This window comes from Coenobita brevimanus, chromosome 43 (genome assembly GCF_032717465.1).
Source record: "Coenobita brevimanus isolate Jiangsu-jjx chromosome 43, ASM3271746v2, whole genome shotgun sequence".
Lineage (NCBI taxonomy): Eukaryota > Metazoa > Arthropoda > Malacostraca > Decapoda > Coenobitidae > Coenobita > Coenobita brevimanus.
In genome coordinates, this window is record NC_136996.1 from 6,417,978 (window position 1) to 6,438,627 (window position 20,650).

A 20,650-nucleotide genomic window follows, 5' to 3' on the forward strand; every position below is an offset into this window, starting at 1 on the left:
TGCGCGGAAGCTAAAACAAAACTCCTTGTAAAAAAAAAAACACACAGCATAAACTCACGCTGTAAAAAAGGTAAGAGGGACATCCACCCAGGTAAGCAAACCGGTCAAATGAGCCTCAGAACTTGGCCCGTGCACAGTAGTCAAACGAGTCTCTTAACACGATCAATGTTGCTACACGCGGGTCTGATATCAACAGTACAGTACGCTTCCGGGGTGGGGTGTGTTCGTGTGTCCGCCGCTCATTGCTCCCCACACTTTACGAGGAGGGTGGGAGGGGCTGTGGTGGTTGAGGTGGAGGAGAGGGCGTGGCGGTGGGCGTGGCTGGGGGCGTGGTGGAGTGCGTAGTTGTGGAGTGGACGGGTATAAAGTGCGTGACAGGAAGTGCAAAGTTTGTTTCTCCCGTGTCCCTGTTCGTTCAGCAGTGAGGACCTAGAGTTGAATTTGATTGTTGCGTGCGGTATTCCAGGGGAAGACTGGACCTTAGCAGAGTTTGGTTTTGTGTCTTGAGGACCCCTGTGCAGTTGACAGGGATTAATCTCAAGCTTTGTTTTTCGTGGCGAGGTAGAGTCGCTGATGTGGTAGTGACGGTAAAGTTCAACAACAAAAGTACAAGTTGAATGGACCTAATATCTAAACCCAACAAGGACCTGGCAAATTAATATAATCATTTAAATTCATATCTTTTTATGTACATTATACTCAAATTACATGAAATAAAACGCGAGTCATTTCATATTACCGAGCCATCCCTCAGCGCACACAGCTTCTTATTAAGGCGCTGAGGAACATTATAAGGACGCACAAGTATAAACAACCACTCCTGACTCAGATTGCTGTTTACTGTCAACTTTCACAACCGTAAACTAGAAACAAAAAGAGACAGTGAACGTGACTTGTGTTATCAGTAGGAGGATCATTTTCATTATGGTGTATATTTCTTTTGACAGGGAAAACTGGGATCAGAAAAGTTTGGGACAGGAACTTTTGATGTTTTGTTAAATACATCGTGACAAGTACATGGAAATCAACGACCATAAAAAATGAAAAATGAAAATGTACAGAACTATAGGACAAAGTTCTGAGCACTTGTAATTCGTGACTAATGAAATGACAGTCCACGAACTTGGATGAACAGTGAAAAATGAAACTTAACAGACATATAAGACAGAGGTTTTTGGTGTCTTGTCAGTGGTACCTAAAAAACAAACATAAGTAATGATATGCGAAAAATGAATCTTGACGGGACATTTCTGATATGTAGTGAAATTGAAAAAAAAACAGAAACTCAACAAAGACCGAGGAAAATTTGTTCAACTAGTAGTTTTGTGTGAGAAACATGACAGGAATATCTGCTTACAGCTCTCCACCCCATAAATCCAGACAAGAAACCAAGATAGGAGGTTAGATCAACAAAATAAGTCTCCTCCCACCGCCTCCTAGAACTCTTTCTTCCACTCAGGGAGAGGAAGGAGGCTGGAGGATGGACAGACAAGTGGGAGTGGAGTAAGTGGAGGAAACTGAGGACAGGAAAAAATATCAAGAAACATGAATCCATAATTAAGGATATCAGGTGAAGGTATGAAAAGGTGGAGAAGAACTTAGGTGAAAAATATTCAGTGAACATCAAAGCAAATGTAAAGGGAAAAAAAAAAATCAGACGGTCTTGAAACTTGTGGATAGTGGAGAGGAGGAGGTGGGTGAGTGGAGCCTGAAGTGGAACAGAAAAAAAGTGTAAGTGGACAAAAAAAGAGAGGAAGAAAAAAAAAGTAAGGGTGAATAATCTTGGCATCTAAAGTGGAAAGCACAAACAGAAGCGGAACTAAATGGATTACAACTTGTGGATGGTGAGAAGGAAGTGGAAGAGTGGAGAAATAAGAGAGGAAAAAATAGAATAGAAAGCAAGATCTGTTGGTGAAGAATTGTCTAAAATGGAGAGGTAAAATCCGGGCTGATCAAGATGGACTAAACTTACTGTGGATGGTGGGAAGGAAGTGGATGTTTGGGGCCTGGGGTGGAGGAGGGGCGGGGTAGAGGTGGAGGTGGAGGGGGTGGTGGCAAGATGGTGGCGACTCAGCTGATGCTCGTCAACCACTTCTTCCTCAGCCTCACCCACAACTCTCCCGACGTCGGCTCTTTCCCGGACTTCAACAGTAAGTTCGGCTCGGCTCCTTCTCAACCTTGCAATCTTCTGTTTTTTTTAAATGTATATGATTTTTTATCCTTATCTAACTCCCTCCCTACCTTCCAAATTTTGACTTTTTAGGTGTACATTATTTTTTTTCGCATATAACTTCTCCTCTGCCTTCCACTCTTTGACTTTTTAAGATGTAGATCAATTACTTTTTCCTAATATAACTTTTCTTCTCCACCTTTAACCCACTGACTTTAAAGAAATAGATTATATTTTCTTATGCAACTTCTCTGCTTTCTACTCTTTGACTTTTAAGCTGTAGATTATTTTTTTTCGTATGTAACTTCTTATCTTCCTTTAACTCCTTGACTTTTATGATGCATATTTGTTCTCTTATTGCTTTAACTTCTGTAGCATCGACTCTGCCCATTGTCTGCCTTTTGTTTATTTATTTTTTGAAGATGCAGATTATTTTTCCTAGATTCGTAACCTGTTCTGCAAGTTCGGCTTATCTCGCTGTCTACCTTCTCAGTCTTTGGCTTTTTAGGTGTAAATTTTTATGCTAATACGGCATTTGTAGTTTTTCCTTCTAACCTCTGATGATCAGTTGCATATTACCTCCGCCAAGGAGGTTCTATTTTTGCCGGCGTCGGTTCGTTTGTCTGCTTGTCTGTTAGTAGGATTACTCAAAAAGTTATGAACGGATTTTGCAGAAATTTTTTGGAAGGGTAGGGTATGGCCCACGATACAATCCTTTAGATTTTGGTGGTGATCCGGGTAATCATCCGGATCCAGGAATTTTTTGTTTGTTTGCCCACACGATATCTTCAAAAGTTCTCAATGAATTTCGATGAAATTTTGGTGAAGGGTTGGTCTTGGGCCAAGAAAAAATTTATTTAATTTTGGGACGGAGGCGAATCCGGATCCTGTAGTGGCATTGGCGGAGGTATGCCCTCTGTGAGTGCTTTATAGTTTTAATCTTGTAGCTGTCGGAAGATTTTATTCAGTCTAGGATAGAACCTCAGTACTAGTAGTAGTTGTAGCCCTACGTTGACCAGAAACTTGAACCTGGTGGCTGAAGTTGCCCTTCCCCTGCAGTCAACCATCTTCCTTCAGTGGGGCAGGGAGGAAGCTGAGTTGTAAAACCGGACAGTGGAGTTGCCCAATTATATCGGTGCCACCGCGTGAAGGCATGCCTCTAAAGCACCGAACCCTTGTCCTGAAGAGGTTAATGAAGGATATGTCTATTCCCCGAAGTTGAAAAAGGTGGCTTAACCAAAACAGAATCGTCAGGACACAGCATGAATATGATTAGAATTAGATCCATAGGTTGAAAGTGCCAAGATATTTTTTTCCAAGTAATTTTCCAGTTCTTTTAGGGTGAAAGTATTTAATCCCCGCTGGAGATTAGGATAATTCTGTCCTTGTGATTACGAGGTAATTATTCCATCAAGTGAGCTAACAAGTACTCCACATGCTTCTCAGTTACTCGTTCAGTAAATTCTCTAGTTCTTTTGTGTGTGTGTGTGTGTGTGTGTGTGTGTGTGTGTGTGTGTGTGTGTGTGTGTGTGTGTTTTGTTTTAGTAGCACATATCTAATGGAGCTTTTAAGGTGCATCTCTTTTCTCAGCTTACATACAATGGGGCAATAGTCTGTCAAAACTGTTTCTGTTCTTCACTTAGGCATTATTTTCTAGAATGAAGGTATTGGCTTCTAAGGACGTTTTCATGAAGTTCTCTGTTTTTACATACAACCTTACGTTGTAGCTTGTAGCTTTCTCACAAGAAATAGTTAGCCATTCATTCACTGACACATAAAATTCTTTAACCACTTCACGAAGATAATGGTAACAGTAACACCAATTCCACTTTGTCCTCTTCGGAGAGAAGAGACCTGAGGCTAGGCTACCGCTGTCCAGAACATTAAGGGTAGGAGACCGATTTATGCGTTTACATGATAGAAAAATCTCTGGCCACCTCACTCTGTCGTAGCGAGTTACGAACCGAGAACACTATTACCAGTCCATCAGGTACTTAATGAGAGGATAATGCCCTGTCCTGTTCTACTCTTGCTACCGCCAGATGATTATCCCAAGTTTATGAAATATCCCATATACCTATAGGAATAAGACGCCCGCTTTCTTCATAACATCAGCAGAAACCAATGCCCGCGTCTTTCTAAACTTTCAGATTCCAAAAAGCTGTTTCCAGTATTTCTTCCCTTATCTTTTCCTTCCTTTTTTGTCAGACTTATGAATTAATTTTACCTAAGACGACGCTTGTTTCTTTAGTATCTAGGGCAAGTTTACATCGGTCGATTTTTAGAGACCTTTATATAGTTGAGATCAGCAACTCTCTCACACTGTCTCGAAACTGTGCCAAATCCTAGAGAGAGCGTGTTAAAATGACCTGTTATATTTGAGAAGGAGATACTTATCTTACACTGTCTTGAAACTGTGCCAGTTCTTAATGATATCTTGCTAAATTAACCTGATATAAGAAGTTGGGAAACAGTTCTAGCACACCGTCTAGAAACTGTGCCAGATCCTAATGAGCTCTTATTGAACTAACCTGTAATATTCAGGTGGTAAACAGCTCAGTCACATTTTCTCGAGACTGTGCCAAATCCTAATGAGATTTTTTAAACTAACCTATGAAATTCAAGCGAGGAATAGCTCTCACACTGTCTTGAAACTGAGCCAAATCCTAATGAGATTGTTTAAAACTAACCTGTAACATTCAAGGGGGAACAGTTCTCTCACATTGTCTTGAAACAGTATCAGATCGTAATGAGACCTTACCACCTATAATATTCTTACGGACTGAAAAGGTTGCAGTCTCTCTTGATTAGTTTGCAGCCCCAAACGTGTAATGTTGTACCGGTATTAATTTCTCCAGCATTCACGTGTATCTACAGGTTCTGTCCTCTGCAGTGCAATACGGTTACCGTACGTCTTTCATAATTATTCATGCTGTTACAAGATAATTTTATTCAGTGTAGGGCAGATCTCTTATGGTGAGGGAGTTAATGAAGTCTACAATACTTACCTCTGCCATTTGAAAATTCCCTCTTGAGGGCAACAAAACCGTCTGGAAGTAACATGAATCGTGTAAAAAATGAGCGTCATCTCAGAGAAAGGATTAGTCAGTTCCGTCATCCCTCAGCAGACTGACCCCTGAGGGATTTGATGAGAGATGTTTGCCTTTCTGCATTGTTGTATTTATATGACATTTGATGATACAGGTGCTTGACCTTGTGCATTTGTATCTGTTGATCAAGGTGCCAAGGTATCTATATTCTTGTATTTATTGATAATAGATGTTTGTCTTTCTTTACTTTTTATATTTGTTGATATAGTTACTCAACTTTCTGTACATTTGTATATGTTGATCTAGATTCTTGACTTTTTATGTTGCTACGTTCTCACCTTCTTTGTTCTTTCAGTATTCGTAATGAAGTTTTTTAGATGTCTTTCTCTCCCTCTGTTGTGCTCTTTTTCTTCTCTAACATTTCTTTCCTATATTCCGTCAGTGCCGTATCTGTTGCCATTATCACTTCTCTATACGTTTAACCACATATTCACTCTTTGCCTAGGTCTGTCCCTTTCAATATGATTTTTTTTTTTAGCTAAGATTTTTGCTGCCAGTGTTATTTAATTTGGCTTTCAAGAAGCGTTCTCTAGTGGAAAGGTTAGAGGCCAACTGCAGTGATAATTTCTGCTACGATAGGTCTCCCCATACCTAAGAAAAATCGTCTGGGAGGAGTGGAAATTAGATAATAAAAACGTCATCAAACGAAGCGGCTGACGATGAAGGCTGTCTACTCCTTTCACTGCTGAAGTTGTGGGAGACATTCTAACTACTTCCCCGTGGTGGCTGTTCCTCAAGCTGAATGAAATCGTCTGGTGGCAGCAAAAAAATAAAAGAAAATAAAGAAAAAGAAAGGCATCTCATTAAATGGGTCACCCTTCTCCATCCGGTGGTATATTATTCCATTTCATTGTTATTTAAAGGAGATTTTATTAATATTAGGAGAGACTTTTCGATATGAAAGTGGGTAGATAAAGCCTCCGTTATCTCTTTCACTACATGGGCGCTTTCCCAAATTGATTAAAATCGTCTGGAGGCGGCCAGCATAAACCTATAAAGGAGGTCACTGAATTGAAGGGATTAATGGAGATTTAAGAGAGGTTTTAGTGCTATGGTTTTATCCCAAGTTGAATGAAATCTCCTGCAGGCAGCAAGAGTATTCACACACACACACACACACACACACACACACACACACACACACACACACACACACACACACACACACACACACACACACACACACACACACACACACACACACACACACACACACACACACACACACACACACACACACACACACACACACATACCAATTTATAAGGGAGGAAACAAGGAAGAACCCCTGAATTATAGACCAGTGTCCCTGACCAGCGTAATTGCAATATTATGCGAGAGAATCCTGAAAGACTGATGGCTAAAATATCTGGAGGACACGAACGTATTGGCTGAGAGCCAGTTTGGATTCCGAAGTGGAAGGTCATGTGTTTCCAACTTGTTGAGCTTTTACTCAAGAGTGATTGACGTGTTACAGGAGAGAGACAGCTGGGTGGATTGTGTGTATCTAGATCTGGAGAAAGCCTTTGACATGGTACCCCACAAGCGACTAATGTGGAAATTGGAACACATAGGAGGACTGAAGGGAAACGTCCTGGAGTGGATGTGAGACTTCTTGAGAGACAAACAAATGAGGACAGTAATAAAGAACAAGATGTCCGCATGGAGGGAAGTAACAAGTGGAGTCCCACAGGGCTCGGTGTTAGCGCCAGTAATGTTCCTGATTTATGTAAATGATATGGTAGATGGAGTGAACAGTTACGCAAGTCTGTTTGCTGATAATGCAAAGATCTTGAGGAGAGTAGAAGTCGAGGAAGACTGTAAAATGCTGCAGGAAAACCTGAATAGGATCCAAGGTTGGAGCGAGATGAGGGAAATGAAATTTAATGCAAAAAAAATGTAAGATATTGGAAATGGGTAAAAGTATTAAGATTCCATCACTGAATTATATTATGGGTAATGAACCAATAAAAAAAGTAAGAGAAGAAAGATTTGGGGGTGCTGGTCCAGGATAGTTTGTTACCGGAAAAACACATTAACAAGATAGTTAGAGAGACGTACAATCTCTTGACTAACATACGAGTGGCATTCGATTACATGGATGAGGAAATGATGAAAAAATTGATAGTGGCCATGATCCGCCCCAGGTTGGAATATGCGGCAGTAGTGTGGTCCCCACACAAGAAAAAAGACATAAATAAGATCGAGAGAATACAAAGAACAGCAACCAAGATGGTCCCCAACCTGGCAGATCTGTCCTACGGAGAGAGGCTGGAAAAGCTGGACCTTCCTACACTAAAAGAAAGGAGAGAAAGGGGAGACATGGTTGCAGTGTTCAGGGCCATGATGGGAATAGATGAAATTGATAAAAATGATCTGTTTGTATGGGATGGGAGAGTAACAAGAGGACATGGAATGAAACTGAAAAAACCAAATTGTTTGAAGGATATCAAGAACTATAGCTTTCCATACAGATGCATAGACCTGTAGAACAGCCTGGACAAAGAGATCGTCCAATCTAAAAACTAAAACGAGTTCAAAGCAAAATTTGGCTTAACGAGAAAAAGAGACGGGACCCCACGAGCGTAGCTCATTTCCTGTATATCACAACTAGGTAAACACACACACACACACACACACACACACACACACACACACACACACACACACACACACACACACACACACACACACACACACACACCATCATCATCATCATCATCACAGCGAGTGAGTTACGGCTATCGAGTTACCTCTGAACGGAACGCCTGTTTATTGCGTACATTATGTGATGGTCATGAATTTTTACCCACCAGGAATCAACTCATCTCAGACCACTATCTCATGTACAGTTTTACGCGAATGAGTGGAGCTTTTTTGAACACATTCTGACCTTTTTTTATTGCTATTCGCCTTTGTTACAGGTTGTGCTTTACTACTGTTTTTTATTTGTTTTAGTTCATTTTATGGGGATGGGTTTGTGGTTCTGTGCATAGGTGGTAGGAAAACAGTGGAGTTAGCGACCTGCGGATGTCTAGGCAAATTTGGTGAAGATTTTGTTTGACTTGGCTTTATTTTTTAAGAAATTTGTGTGAGGTTGTTGAAAGGAAGGAATTTCTCTCTCTCTCTCTCTCTCTCTCTCTCTCTCTCTCTCTCTCTCTCTCTTCTCTCTCTGTCTCTCTCTCTGTCTCTCTGTCTGTCTGTCTGTCTGTCTGTCTGTCTCTCTCTCTCTCTCTCTCTCTCTCTCTCTCTCTCTCTCTCTTATATCCTTTTCATAACCTCCACTGTTCTCAATTTTAACAACTCAATCCTCTCATAAAATCGAACACGTAGCTCTACATATCTCCTCATAATTCTCACCTCACACTGTCATTATTGCTACGTGTCTTTCTTATCGCTATCAGTTTTTATACACTCTTTTCTTCACCTCCTGTCATAATTCTTTACAACCTTCTCCTCCATTCTTCAACTTTACGTCAGTGCTATATCCCATTAACGTCTATCATTGCCGACTCTTCTGTATCCTCAATTTATGCCTTTCGATCCCTTTCTCTTTGTATCAGATTCCTTTGTTACCTCATCGCGATTTGGTTCAGGACAGGAAAGATCTCCCGTAGCGAAGGGATTAATGAAGGTTACAGCAAACACCTCTAGCGCGAAAAGTCTCCCCCAAACTGAAGACATTGGTTTGGATGCAGGAAGAAGTAGATGCAAATGACCTTCTCAAGCCAAACTGGTTAGCCCTTCTTCTCCAGTGACGTATTATCGTATTTTTTTTTCTCTCTCAGTTACAAGGCGATTTTGTTCAGCTTACGGGAGAATTTTCGAAGTGAAGGTCTTAGACATGGCAACGATTGACTTCCTCACAGCTAGAGATGCTCCTGTAAATAAATAAAGTTGTCTGGAGATAGAATAAAATGCGCGCGCCCACACACACACACACACACACACACACACACACACACACACACACACACACACACACACACACACACACACACACACACACACACACACACACACACACACACACACACACATCGTCTAGCTGAAGGGGTTAAGGTGAATCTCCCCTCCACCACTGCGTTTTTATGTCATCCTTAGCCCTTTTACTAACGAGGTACCACTCCTAGCTGGCAGAAGCAATAAGAGAGTAGTTAAGATTTATTTGTCGCCGACAGAGGGTAAGGACTCTCATGTGATTTATAAGTCATATTTTCACTGGCATTGGACTCTACGTTCTATCTCTTCATTAGCAGTTTACTTTGATTATTGTCTGTCTATCTATCTATTGTCAGACGCCTTAATCCCGTAAGGGGTGGCCACAAAGAAATCGCCTCCATGTCTCCCTGTCCCCCGCCATTTCACTGCCCTGCTCCCAGCTCACACCCTCCTCTCTCATATACCTCTCCACTCCATCCCTCCATATCATCCTTGGCCTCCCCTTCCCTCTCCCTCCCCCCTCCACCTCACTCACATACACTCTACCCCTCAGTCTCTCGCTCTCCATCCTCTCCATCTGTCAGTCTGTCTCTCCATGTGACTCCACATGCTACTCTCAAATAACTCATTTCCACTGCTGTCACTCTTGACTTGTGTCCCTCCAATAAGGTCCAAGCTTCACTTCCGTACATCATAGGTGATATCACAATACTGTCATGCGGTAACTTTTTCACTTCCATGCTCACTTCCCTGTTTCTTATCACTGCTTTCAAGGAACTACAACTTTTCTTCCTTGTTGTACCCTTTCAAGCACTTATTAAGTATATCTTAAGGAAGCTCCGTAGCACCTTTTCCTAAGCGAATTATTTTGCTTATTACATCTTACTGCCCTATTCTGTATCAATTAAGTCATTCAAATGCTACCATACTCAGCATAAATAACACAAATTGATATTAACCAGCCGCATCAAAAAATAAATTGCTAGGAAGAGGTGTTAGGGAGCCCCCTTCCGCGACGAGAATACAGACCTAGTCATGGCGGGAACATTGATTCATTGTAGGGGTTTCGTCAAACTAAGATCGAGGGAATATACAGGATCGAATTCCATGTAGCACAGGAGGCTTCATAGCACCTTTTCCTTAGCGATTTATATTGATATTACACCTTGGTACTCTCTTGTGTTGATTAAATGTTTTAGTACCAGCTTTAATACAGTCTTCCTTAGTAGTGTATAAGATGGCAAAGTGTAATTTGAATAACAAGTCACCATGGAAAGATGCTACGAAGTCTCCTGTGTCCTCTGGGGTACGCCCCATGTTCTGACGCAAATTGTCTGGTCATGTTGGTTGGATTAATGGTCAATAAAAACACCGCGTTTCAATAGGTTACGTTCTGGCCATAAGGTTTTTCAGAGTTACCTTCGTCACTCTTGGCGCTGGGGAACGGCTTGCCCAAACAGTGGCTACATCAAATGGCATGTTTTGTTCCGACTTTAGCACGACCTACACGATCGGACAGTTTACGTCAGAATATAGGCCGTATTCTGCGTGACTTTGAAGACTCACAACACCTTTTTCTTAGCGATTTATTCAGTATATTACACCTCTGTATGCAAACTATGTCAATATATAATCTATATAAATAACACAAAAATGTTTAGGTGTAATGTAAACAATGAACTCCAAAGGAAAAAGTGCTGCGAACCTACGTTACCTATAGTAAGTCCGATCTCAATTTGACAAGGCCCTAAGGGGGTCTGAGCACTAGTGTAACATACTCGCAGCTTAGGTGATATGTCGGGTGTGTGTGTGTGGGGGGGGGGCAATCATGTAATCAAATGGAGCCTGGTACTCAAATATGTTGAGATGCTCCAACCGCATTTGGCCCATGAGGGTTTATATTCGAGAGATACTTGGAGTTTACTGTCCACTTAGTGCCAGTCAGGGGTAAACGATTGCCTCTTCCAACCTGGAATGTGAAGGGTAAGTAACGTAGACCTGGGCTTCTACCTTCCTGATGGGAGAATAAATGATTGGACGGTAGAACAGAATATGATAATGATCTATCGTTTTAACTCTTAGTCGGTAAAATGCTTACTTTGCGCTTTATCTCAGCCAACAACAGACTGTTTTACCGTCTTCATGAGAAACCTCGGACACCAATAATGCTAATGCCTCCCAAGATTAACCAAACGGCCGAGAATAAAGAACGTCGTACAGTATTATATTCCATTATACAACGGGTGATTTTATTCAGCTCTCAGAAACATACAACAGTCAAAGGGTTGATAATGCAGAAGCTTGAGATGACAGTGCTATGATCACTTTTCCGAGCTGAGGTAAAGATTTGATTTTCCGTTCTCTGAGGCCTAGCAGTCATCCTACATGCCATAGACATTCACATCTGTAAAAAATATATATTACAGAGATGAAGAGATAAATGTATAATGGTATGGTCATGAGTACAAGAATGGCAGGTCAAGGTGCTGGATAGAAGGAATAGGATGTAATAAGTGAAGGGCAAGAAAATGGAGAATAGAAAAAGAAGTGAGCTTGTACAATCGTGAGCTATAGTTCCTGTTTAAGGGCCCGAACACACTTGCCCCCGAACATGTGATCGTCAAGAGGAAACGAGGCTCAGGAGTCCGTCCAGCGTTCAAACTCGAATATTGAAGCAGCTCTAACCGGTGATTCGTTTCGTCTCGTCGATCATATGTTCGGGGGCAAGTGTACCCGGCCCCTAACGCTACCCTTACCCTGGCAAAGAGGAAGTCGTTGCCAAGGTTACACACCAAACTAAGATCTGCTGTTATACTTTTTTTTTTTTTTTTAACTTTAACTTGACCTAAAATTGTCGTATCTCCACCTTCAGTGCTGAGATGTAATAGCTGATTTATTCTAGTATATGATGCGAGTCACGGAGAAGTGCTGCGGAAAGTATGTAGCGCTGTCTTTTGCTGCCACTGAGTCACATGAAGAAAGCTGCAAACGAACGTATATCATGGCCAAGTTAAGGTGAAAAGACTATAGCCATTTCGTTCTTTTTAACACGAATATCAGCGTCATATCTAACGGTTCCCACATTAACAAAGGACAGCTGGTGTTCTGGGTGAAATGTTCCAGCCAACGAGATGATTTGAAGATGAGCAAAAACTTGGCAAAGAGTATACCTTGAAGATAAGTATGTCAAATTAGGGGTGAAATAATAGAGCAACAAGAGAGAACTCGAAGATAAGGGACATCAGAATGTGAGTGAAGGCGAGAAATTGTAAAAAATAGGTGTTACGAACTTGAAGGTGTCTCTCTGCCCGAGGACGTAATTTTCGTTACACCGGCGCTCGGGAAGCCAGCTCAGATGTTATGACTTGTTTGGCTCACGCGCGCGTGTACGTGAACAAAATAACTCAGTTCTTAGACGATAATAACCAGAATGTCACAGAAGGGTTGGGGTCCGACAATGGGTTGACTTATTGTTATCGAGAACAATAGGTCTATGGTCAAGGTCACAGGGCTAGGTCAGTGTTAAGTTAGACCCAGCTAAATTGACGTGAAGAAATTATATCCGATTTTAACTACACTCGGGGTAGGGGGATGAAGGGGGACAAAATAACTCGGTCTTTATTTGATATTAATCATACAAAAGCAGTATGGAGAGTCAGCCGAGGAGTAAGTGTATTTTATTTCATAACAGGAGATCAAAGATCAAGGCCTCAGGACTAGGTCAAATTCAACATGTTTTATCTAGTTTACTGTAGATCACGCTTTGTGGAATGGTTGAGGATGAGACAAGAAGAAAGGAGTTAGATTTTGAAAACAAGCTCTCGAAGGTCAAGATCACAGAAAACGGTCGAAGGACAAGGTCAGCTCAAACAGTACTGATCCGTTTTGAACCAATTTTGGTAGATCGATTAAGGGTCAGGCAAGGACGAAGGGTTTTAAATAAATCAAACATCAAGGTCGCAATGCAAGGTCAGCCCGTATGTTTATGTGTAAACAAAATAACTAAGAAAGTTTTAATCACATTTGGATCCAACTTGGCGCATGAGACGAGGATCACCAAAGGGGTTGACTTTTTTTTTTTTTTTTTTAAAGAACAATAGGTAAAAGATAAAGATCACATGGTAAAGTCAACTTAAGCAGTTTTCATCTGATATACACTAAGTTTTGTGGAGAGGTTCAGGTCAAAATACGGATAAAGATATTCAGCTGAGAATACTCAGTCAAAAGTCAAGGTTACACGGAAAGGTCAAAGGAGTCACTAGGCAAAGTCAACTCAAATATTTATTTGATCTGAAGCAAGGTTGGTAGGAGTGTTGAAGGTTAGGCATGAATGGAGTATAGTAATTCGATTCTGACGGGAAGATATCGAAGGCTAATGTCACACGGTTGTACGTCCTGAGTACTTCTTGTTTTATTCATGAATTGCCCAGACGAATATAGTCACCTGAGAAAGGGTGTCTGGTAGCGATGGGGATAAGAGAAGCAACATCTAACTCACGTCGTTTAAAAAGTCTTTGCTAACGTTAATAAAACGCCTTGTAGAAGGCATTAATGTAAAAAAATCACCAGACTGTAAAGGTTGATGTGATGATGATGTAGGAGACAGATGTAAGATAAGTGTTTCAGTGACTGCGATGTCCGAAGATAAATGTCAGGCGAAATAATGTAAAAGGTGAGAGACAAGAAGCTTGAATTGTAAAGTTATGAGGGAGTGCTGAAGTTCAGGATCAATATATTATAAGATGCCTGGTGCAGAAAAGTTGAGAGCGGGAGGCAAAAATAATGGTGAATGTACGTGGCTAGTCTGCAGGTAAAATTTTATATACACACATATGCTAAAGATAAAGGAGTGATTGACATTCTTAGTCTCCTAGGATCCAGTCTCCACTTAATAAAATCGACTAGTGTTAGCCGGAATAGGATAATAGAGTTGTTTCGATCATGAGAGGGGCGAGGTGCACAAATATTTTTTATGGAAAAAAAAAAGAAAACGAAAAGCTTAAGCCCCCCCCCAAAAAAAAAAAAAAAAAAAAAAACTTGAGGGGCGTGTTATCAGGCGAGGGGATGATTATAACGAGTGGGGTGTTATCAGGCAAGGGGATGATCATAACTTGAGTGCAATGTTACCAGGCAAGGGGATGATTATAATGAGTGGGGTGTTATCAGGCAAGGGGATGATCATAACTTGAGTGGAGTGTTATCAGGCAAGGAGACGATTATAACGAGTGGAGTGTTATCAGGCAAGGGGACGATTCTAACCAGTGGAGTGTTGTCAGGCAAGGGGACGATTATAACTTGAGTGGAGTGTTATCTGGCAAGGAGACGATTCTAACGAGTGAAATGTTATCAGGCGAGGGGATGATCATAACTTGAGTGCAGTGTTACCTGGCAAGGGAATAAAATTAGCTTGAGTGGAGTGTTGTCAAACATGGAGTTGACTAACTGCACTGCTGTCTTCATTTTTTGCATATCTATCATCCAGTCCTTTCTTGTTCCATTTGAAGCGTAGGGTTTCGAGGTTAGGCTGCCTAGTCTAGGCATTTAAGGCGAGAGTGACCACTCCGTTCTTTCTTTACCCCTGCACAATTGTTGACTCTACAGTATACAGGGGTTTTATCCGCCCCTGTGTGGAGTACAACTCTCATGTGTGGGGAGGCTCCCCACATACAGCTCTTCTCAATAGGGTGGAGTCAAAGGCTTTTCGTCTCATTAACTCTCCTCCTCTTACTGATTCCCTTCAACTCCTGTCTCCTCGCCGCACTGTTGCATCTTTATCTCTTTTCTATCGCTACTTTAATGGTCACTGCTCCTCTGAACTGTCTGCATGCATTCCTCCACCTCTACGACGGGCGCGTAGCACCCGTCTAGCACGAAACTCTCATCCCTTTTCTGTCCAACTCTGTAATGCAAGAGTTAACCGTTACTCCCAGTCCTTCATTTATGCAACAGGTCAAGTCTGGAACTGTCTCCCTCTGTCTGTATTTTCTGCTTCCTCTGATCTCCAGTCTTTCAAACGCAGTGTGTCCAGGCATCTCGAAATGAGTGGATCTTGAATTTGGCTCTCTCTTGTATTTTGTTTTTCTCTTGGAGGGAACTCTTATTGCGGGCTCATGGCCTTTGGTTCCTTCTTCCTCGCATAAAAAAAATAAAAAAAATAAAAAATAAACTTTATTCGTCGCACATAAACCTTTATAGGCCTTATCCGGTTGGAACGCCTCACTCCAAGAGACCATTAGTGGCCAAGTTAGTTATATGGTTATCACCCGACGTAGTGAATGATTTCCTGGGTTACAAGAAATTATTTGGCTTGTAACTCAGTGCAGAATCACCTGAAGGCAACGCTACATCAAGTAAATGGATGAACTCCCTCACCCACTATCCTTGTCCATCTTCCATCTTTTTTTATTCCTTTATAAATATTCTAATTGTATTCATGGGGTTACAACGGCAAGGGTGAATTATAATGAAATCTTGTGGCTTAGCTTTTGGCATTTTCACATTATAATTTATTAGTCTGGCAAGGGAAATGTTTGTGTTTGGAAATGATTACTTTTTAAAATTCTTTCCTGAGTGTTATGGCAGCAGTGGAAGCCTACATATTAATTAAGAGTTTAGTCTCCCCAATCCGATGATGCATTTTTTTATTATACTGTCTATTTATTGCCAGACGCCTCAGTCCCGTAAGGGGTGGCCACAAACAAATCGCCTCCATATCGCCCTGTTGATATATTTAGACAACTTACTTCAGATTAGAACACTTACGAGACCAAGGTGCCAGTGAACCCTGTATCTAACCCCACCACTCTGAAAATCCCCCCTGGAGCTGGATAAAACCGTCTGGCGATGGAAAAAAATGCAGTAAAAATGCGTCTTTAATTGAAGAGTCGGATTTTTTTTCTTCTTTAAACGTTTTGGTGTGTACCGGCATATATCTCCTGTATATTGATCAGCATTATAATCCCGAGGATATTTGTGTGTGTGTGTGTGTGTGTGTGTGTGTGTGTGTGTGTGTGTGTGTGTGTGTGTGTGTGTGTATAACAGATTTTGACCCTGTAATTAACTACCTTACCAGACGAGTCTATTTAGTTGATGAGAGATCCTTTAAACTGAAGAGGTTATGTGATAAATTGTTCTCTTTTTTACAACCTTAAGGCAAATTTCTGTTCATAATGAGTGTGTGTGTTTTATAGGCATTTTTAGGCAAGGTGTAGTGCATTCACCTTTTTCACTTTTCAGTTTATGAAATTATATTCTCTCTCTCTCTCTCTCTCTCTCTCTCTCTCTCTCTCTCTCTCTCTCTCTCTCTCTCTCTCTCTCTCTCTCTCTCTCTCTCTCTCTCTCCAATCCGATGACGTATTCTGAATCTGTTCTGCTTGCCTTCGACGATTTCATTCAGTTGTAGTAGAAAAACCAGGTAGTGAATGAATAATTAATGGCGACTACTTCTAACCCCATCATTACACGCATTTTCTCCAAGGCAAACAAACTGGTCTAGAGGTAGCAAAAATAAACTTTATAATTGGATGCAAAGGATTAACATAGTCCTGTCAGTTATGGAAGTTTTGTTCCTAGTGACGCCTTGTCCATGAATATTAAAAGGAAAAAATGATAGGTAGGCAATAGGCATGATCACAGGCGTATCACTACCATCATCGATCTGCTCATTACAACTACTCTCATTTTCACATCACCACTATAGCTGCTACCATTACCACACCCACTAGCACTACCAGTATGCCAATCGTCTTGTTTTTACTTTAACCTTGCCTCCAACAGATGGTATTCTTCAGCCTAGGAGAGCCCCTCGTACTGAAGGGAATAACGAAGGCTATATATTAACTAACTAAACCTAACCCAGCCTAACTTAATCCAGCCGAAGAGAATCCAATCCATTCTAACCCAACCCAACCCAAATCAACCTAAGTTAAACTAATTTAACCTAACGCAAACAGTAAGTACGAGAATGATGTCATGTGTATCATTACCATCATTGTCGTTCTGTCACCACATCATCAGCACCACCATCATCATCATCATCACTCTAACAACATCTCACTACCACACCCACTATTATTGCCAACCTGCTTATCGTATTACATTTTTACATCACTCTTGCTGTCACCAGACAGTTTTATTCTGCTTAGAAAGGCTCCTTTGCAGAAAAGGGTTAAATCAACCCAACTCAACCAAACCCGGTCAAACCCACCCTAATCCAACGTAACCTAACCCAACCAAACCAAACCAAATCCAACCCAACCCAATCCAGCCAGACCCAACCCACATCAGCCGAACCCAGCACAACCGAAGTCAATTCATCCAAACCAAGCCTAACGTAACCTAAACTATCCTAACCTAGCCTAACCCAGCAAAACTAAACTCATTCCAACCAGACTCAGCCCAACCCATTCCAGTCATACCCAGCCGAACCCAGCTTAACTCAACCAAACTCAATTCAAACCAAATCAAACCAAACTTAAATCAGACTCACTTGATTTAACCCCTCCTATCGCAGTCCACCTAAACTCACCCCAAACCAACGTAACGTAATCCAATCCAAATACCACAACTCAACAATGTTCAGGCCAGCCAAGCCAAGCCAACTCAACCCAACCCAACCCAGCCTAGCCAAGTTTAAATAATTAGCTTCCTAGCCAGGCTTGAATAATTAGCTTAATCTTTATAGGCAGCGTCACTACCACAGTCAACATTATCACCATCACCACCACCATCATCACCACCACCACCACCACCATTATCATTATCTTTTTCATTACCAAACCCACTGTTACTACCGGCCTTCTTATCGTCATTTACATAAAGCTATGAATATTTATCCTTTCAGTACGGCGAACTTTGAAAATAATTTGTTGCTACTACCGAGATAATTTTGTTTAATTTCGAACGGGCTTCTTGAGGTTTAAAAATACTTCCGTTAAACCTTCAAGGCATGAGTAAATAGAACTGCATTTCTGTTGCCACCGCCAGACGATACTGTTCAGCTTAGGAGTGGTCTCTGGTCTGTGGGTTTATACAATCTGTTTTAGTAATCCTTCCGGGACATGAGAAATCGTAATGACTATATTCTGCTAATGCCCGAGTGGTAGGTAGGTTGGCAGGATGGCAGGAAAGCAGGTACGTAGAGTGCTAAATAGGCAGGATGGTAGGTATCCAGAGTGGTAGGCAGGCAGATTGGCAGGTACGTAGAGTGGAAGATAGCAATGACTTAGCTTGAGAGATGGGGGGGCCAAGGTGGGGCCAACCCCTCACCCGGAGGGGACATTACTGCTCAATATGTACACAGTAAATAAATGGAATTTCTAATACGGAGGCAGTGGGGCGGGGGACAAGGGACTGAATGGAGGAGCCGGGCACCCCCCCAGGTACCGCCATAACTACGCCAGTGGTAGGTAGGCAGGCTGGCAGGTATGTAGACTGGTAGGTACGTAGGCAGGCTGACAGGTATGTGGAGTGGTAGGTAGGCAGGCTGGCAGGTATGTAGAGTGCTAGGTAGGTAGGTGGGTTGATAGGTATGTAGAATAGTAGGGAGGCAGGTTGACAGGTATGTAGAGTGGTAGGTAAACAGGCTGGCAGGTGTGCAGAGTGGTAGGTAGTAGGCTTACAGGTAAGTAGAATAGTAGGTAGGCAGACCGAAAGGTATGCACAGTGGCAGGTAGGAAGGCTGACAGGTATGCAGAGCGGTTGGTTGGCATACATGTGAGTAGGTAGATAAGTAATTATGAGGGAAAGCAGGTAAGTGGGTAGGCAGATAGCTGTGTTGGTAGATAGGTAGGTTGCTTAGTATGCAGGCTGGAAAGTAGGTAAGCAAGTTAGTAGACAGACTAGTGAGTAGGAAGACTGGTAATGGTAGGTAGGCGGGTAAGTAGGTAGCATGGAAGGCAGGCTGGTGAATGGATACACTAATAAGCACGTTGGTCAGTACAGCCATCCTGGTAAGTAGGTAGGCAGATAATTAGATAGAATGGTAAGTAGGAGGGCAGGTAAATTAGGTACCGGTAGGCGGGTAAATAGATAGATAAGTAAGTAGGAAGGCCGTAAGTAGGTAGACATGTAAGCAGGGACGCTGGTAAATAGGCTGGTAAGGAGGCAGGCAAGCAGGTAGGTAAACTGGCGGGAAAATTAAAAACCAGTTACTGTTTGTCCTGAGTCAACACGCTCATTATTACTCCGGTTCCCTCATTCAGAGCCACGAATTATTCACAGCGGGAGAACAGAAAAAAAAAAAAAAACAGAAACTAGAGCGGAAGCAAAGATGGGTCGTGGTGTAGCTATTGATTTATATAATTAATGTTGTTTTGGATGTTATTATTGTTATTACTCTTATTGTTATTATTATTATTATTATTATTATTATTATTATTATCATTATCATTATTATCATTACTAGTGTTTGTCCGGAAAAATTTGTGGGACTAATAGCCTTTCATTACAAAATGTCTGCAAATACCATTATATTTGTTTCCATACCGTTATTGAGCTCACAGTGACCAATTCTGACCAGAAAGTCGAACAATTATTTTCTCGTATTTTTGCGTGTCGCGATTGCCAACAAAATTGCGCCGTCGTGTCGCGTGCGATCGCCATTTTTTTTCTGACTCTCCCTGGAATTACCCCGACCTAATGCAAAAACGATAAAGTCTGTATATATTACAGTTCTTGCGAAAGGGACGAACAAACGCACAGACAGATATATTAGCGTGTCGCGATTATCGACAATTTTGCGCCGTCGCGTCACGCGCAATCGCCGAAATTATTGTTTGGTATTTTTCTAACACTCCCTGGGCTTACCCTGACCTATGGTAAAAAGAACTAAGTCGATATCTATTACCGTTCACGTGAAGAAAACGAACAAACGCACAGAAAGACACACATACACAGCTTGACTTAATTATTTAATTACATTCATGATCACCATCGCTGTTCATCATCACCTTCGTCATCACCATCGCCATCATCATCATCATCATCATCATCATCATATTATCATGATCATGATCCTCCTCCTCCTCCTCCTCCTCAGCATCATCATCATTATCATTCGCCTAAGGGATTTGGTGCATTAGGATCCAGTAATACGGAACAGAAGTATAAGAACTATCAGTCAGTGTACCCAGTGACATGGACTACACAGCCATTCACACATCATCCAGACCTTCGATATCCTGACTCCACCTTAAAACCAAATTATTTGAACACAATCCAGTGACATATTCCATTAGTGTTTTGCAAGCTCCATATGATTTTTTTTTCTTCTAAGAGGAATCTTGTTGTAGTGAAGGCGTCTTTTTAGGCTGTGTTTCACCTCGTCAGAGCGTAAAGTCTCTCTTAAATTGACTATAATTGCCTGGAGGTAGCGAGACTAAAATATGAAATAAAAAAATCACAGTCAGGGGTATGGGGGAGAGTAACT

General features: G+C 41.6%; 1 protein-coding gene across 1 annotated transcript in view; it reads left to right on the forward strand.

Moving 5' to 3' along the window:
* Positions 1-1,336: 1,336 nt before the first annotated feature.
* The window catches only part of LOC145397796 (uncharacterized), an 80,897-nt gene continuing 61,583 nt past the window's right edge, over positions 1,337-20,650 (forward strand). The window contains exons 1-2 of the mRNA XM_080270818.1: positions 1,337-1,400; positions 1,989-2,150. Of these exons, the coding sequence (XP_080126944.1) occupies positions 1,337-1,400; positions 1,989-2,150 (226 nt within the window). The remainder of the gene's footprint in view (positions 1,401-1,988; positions 2,151-20,650) is intronic.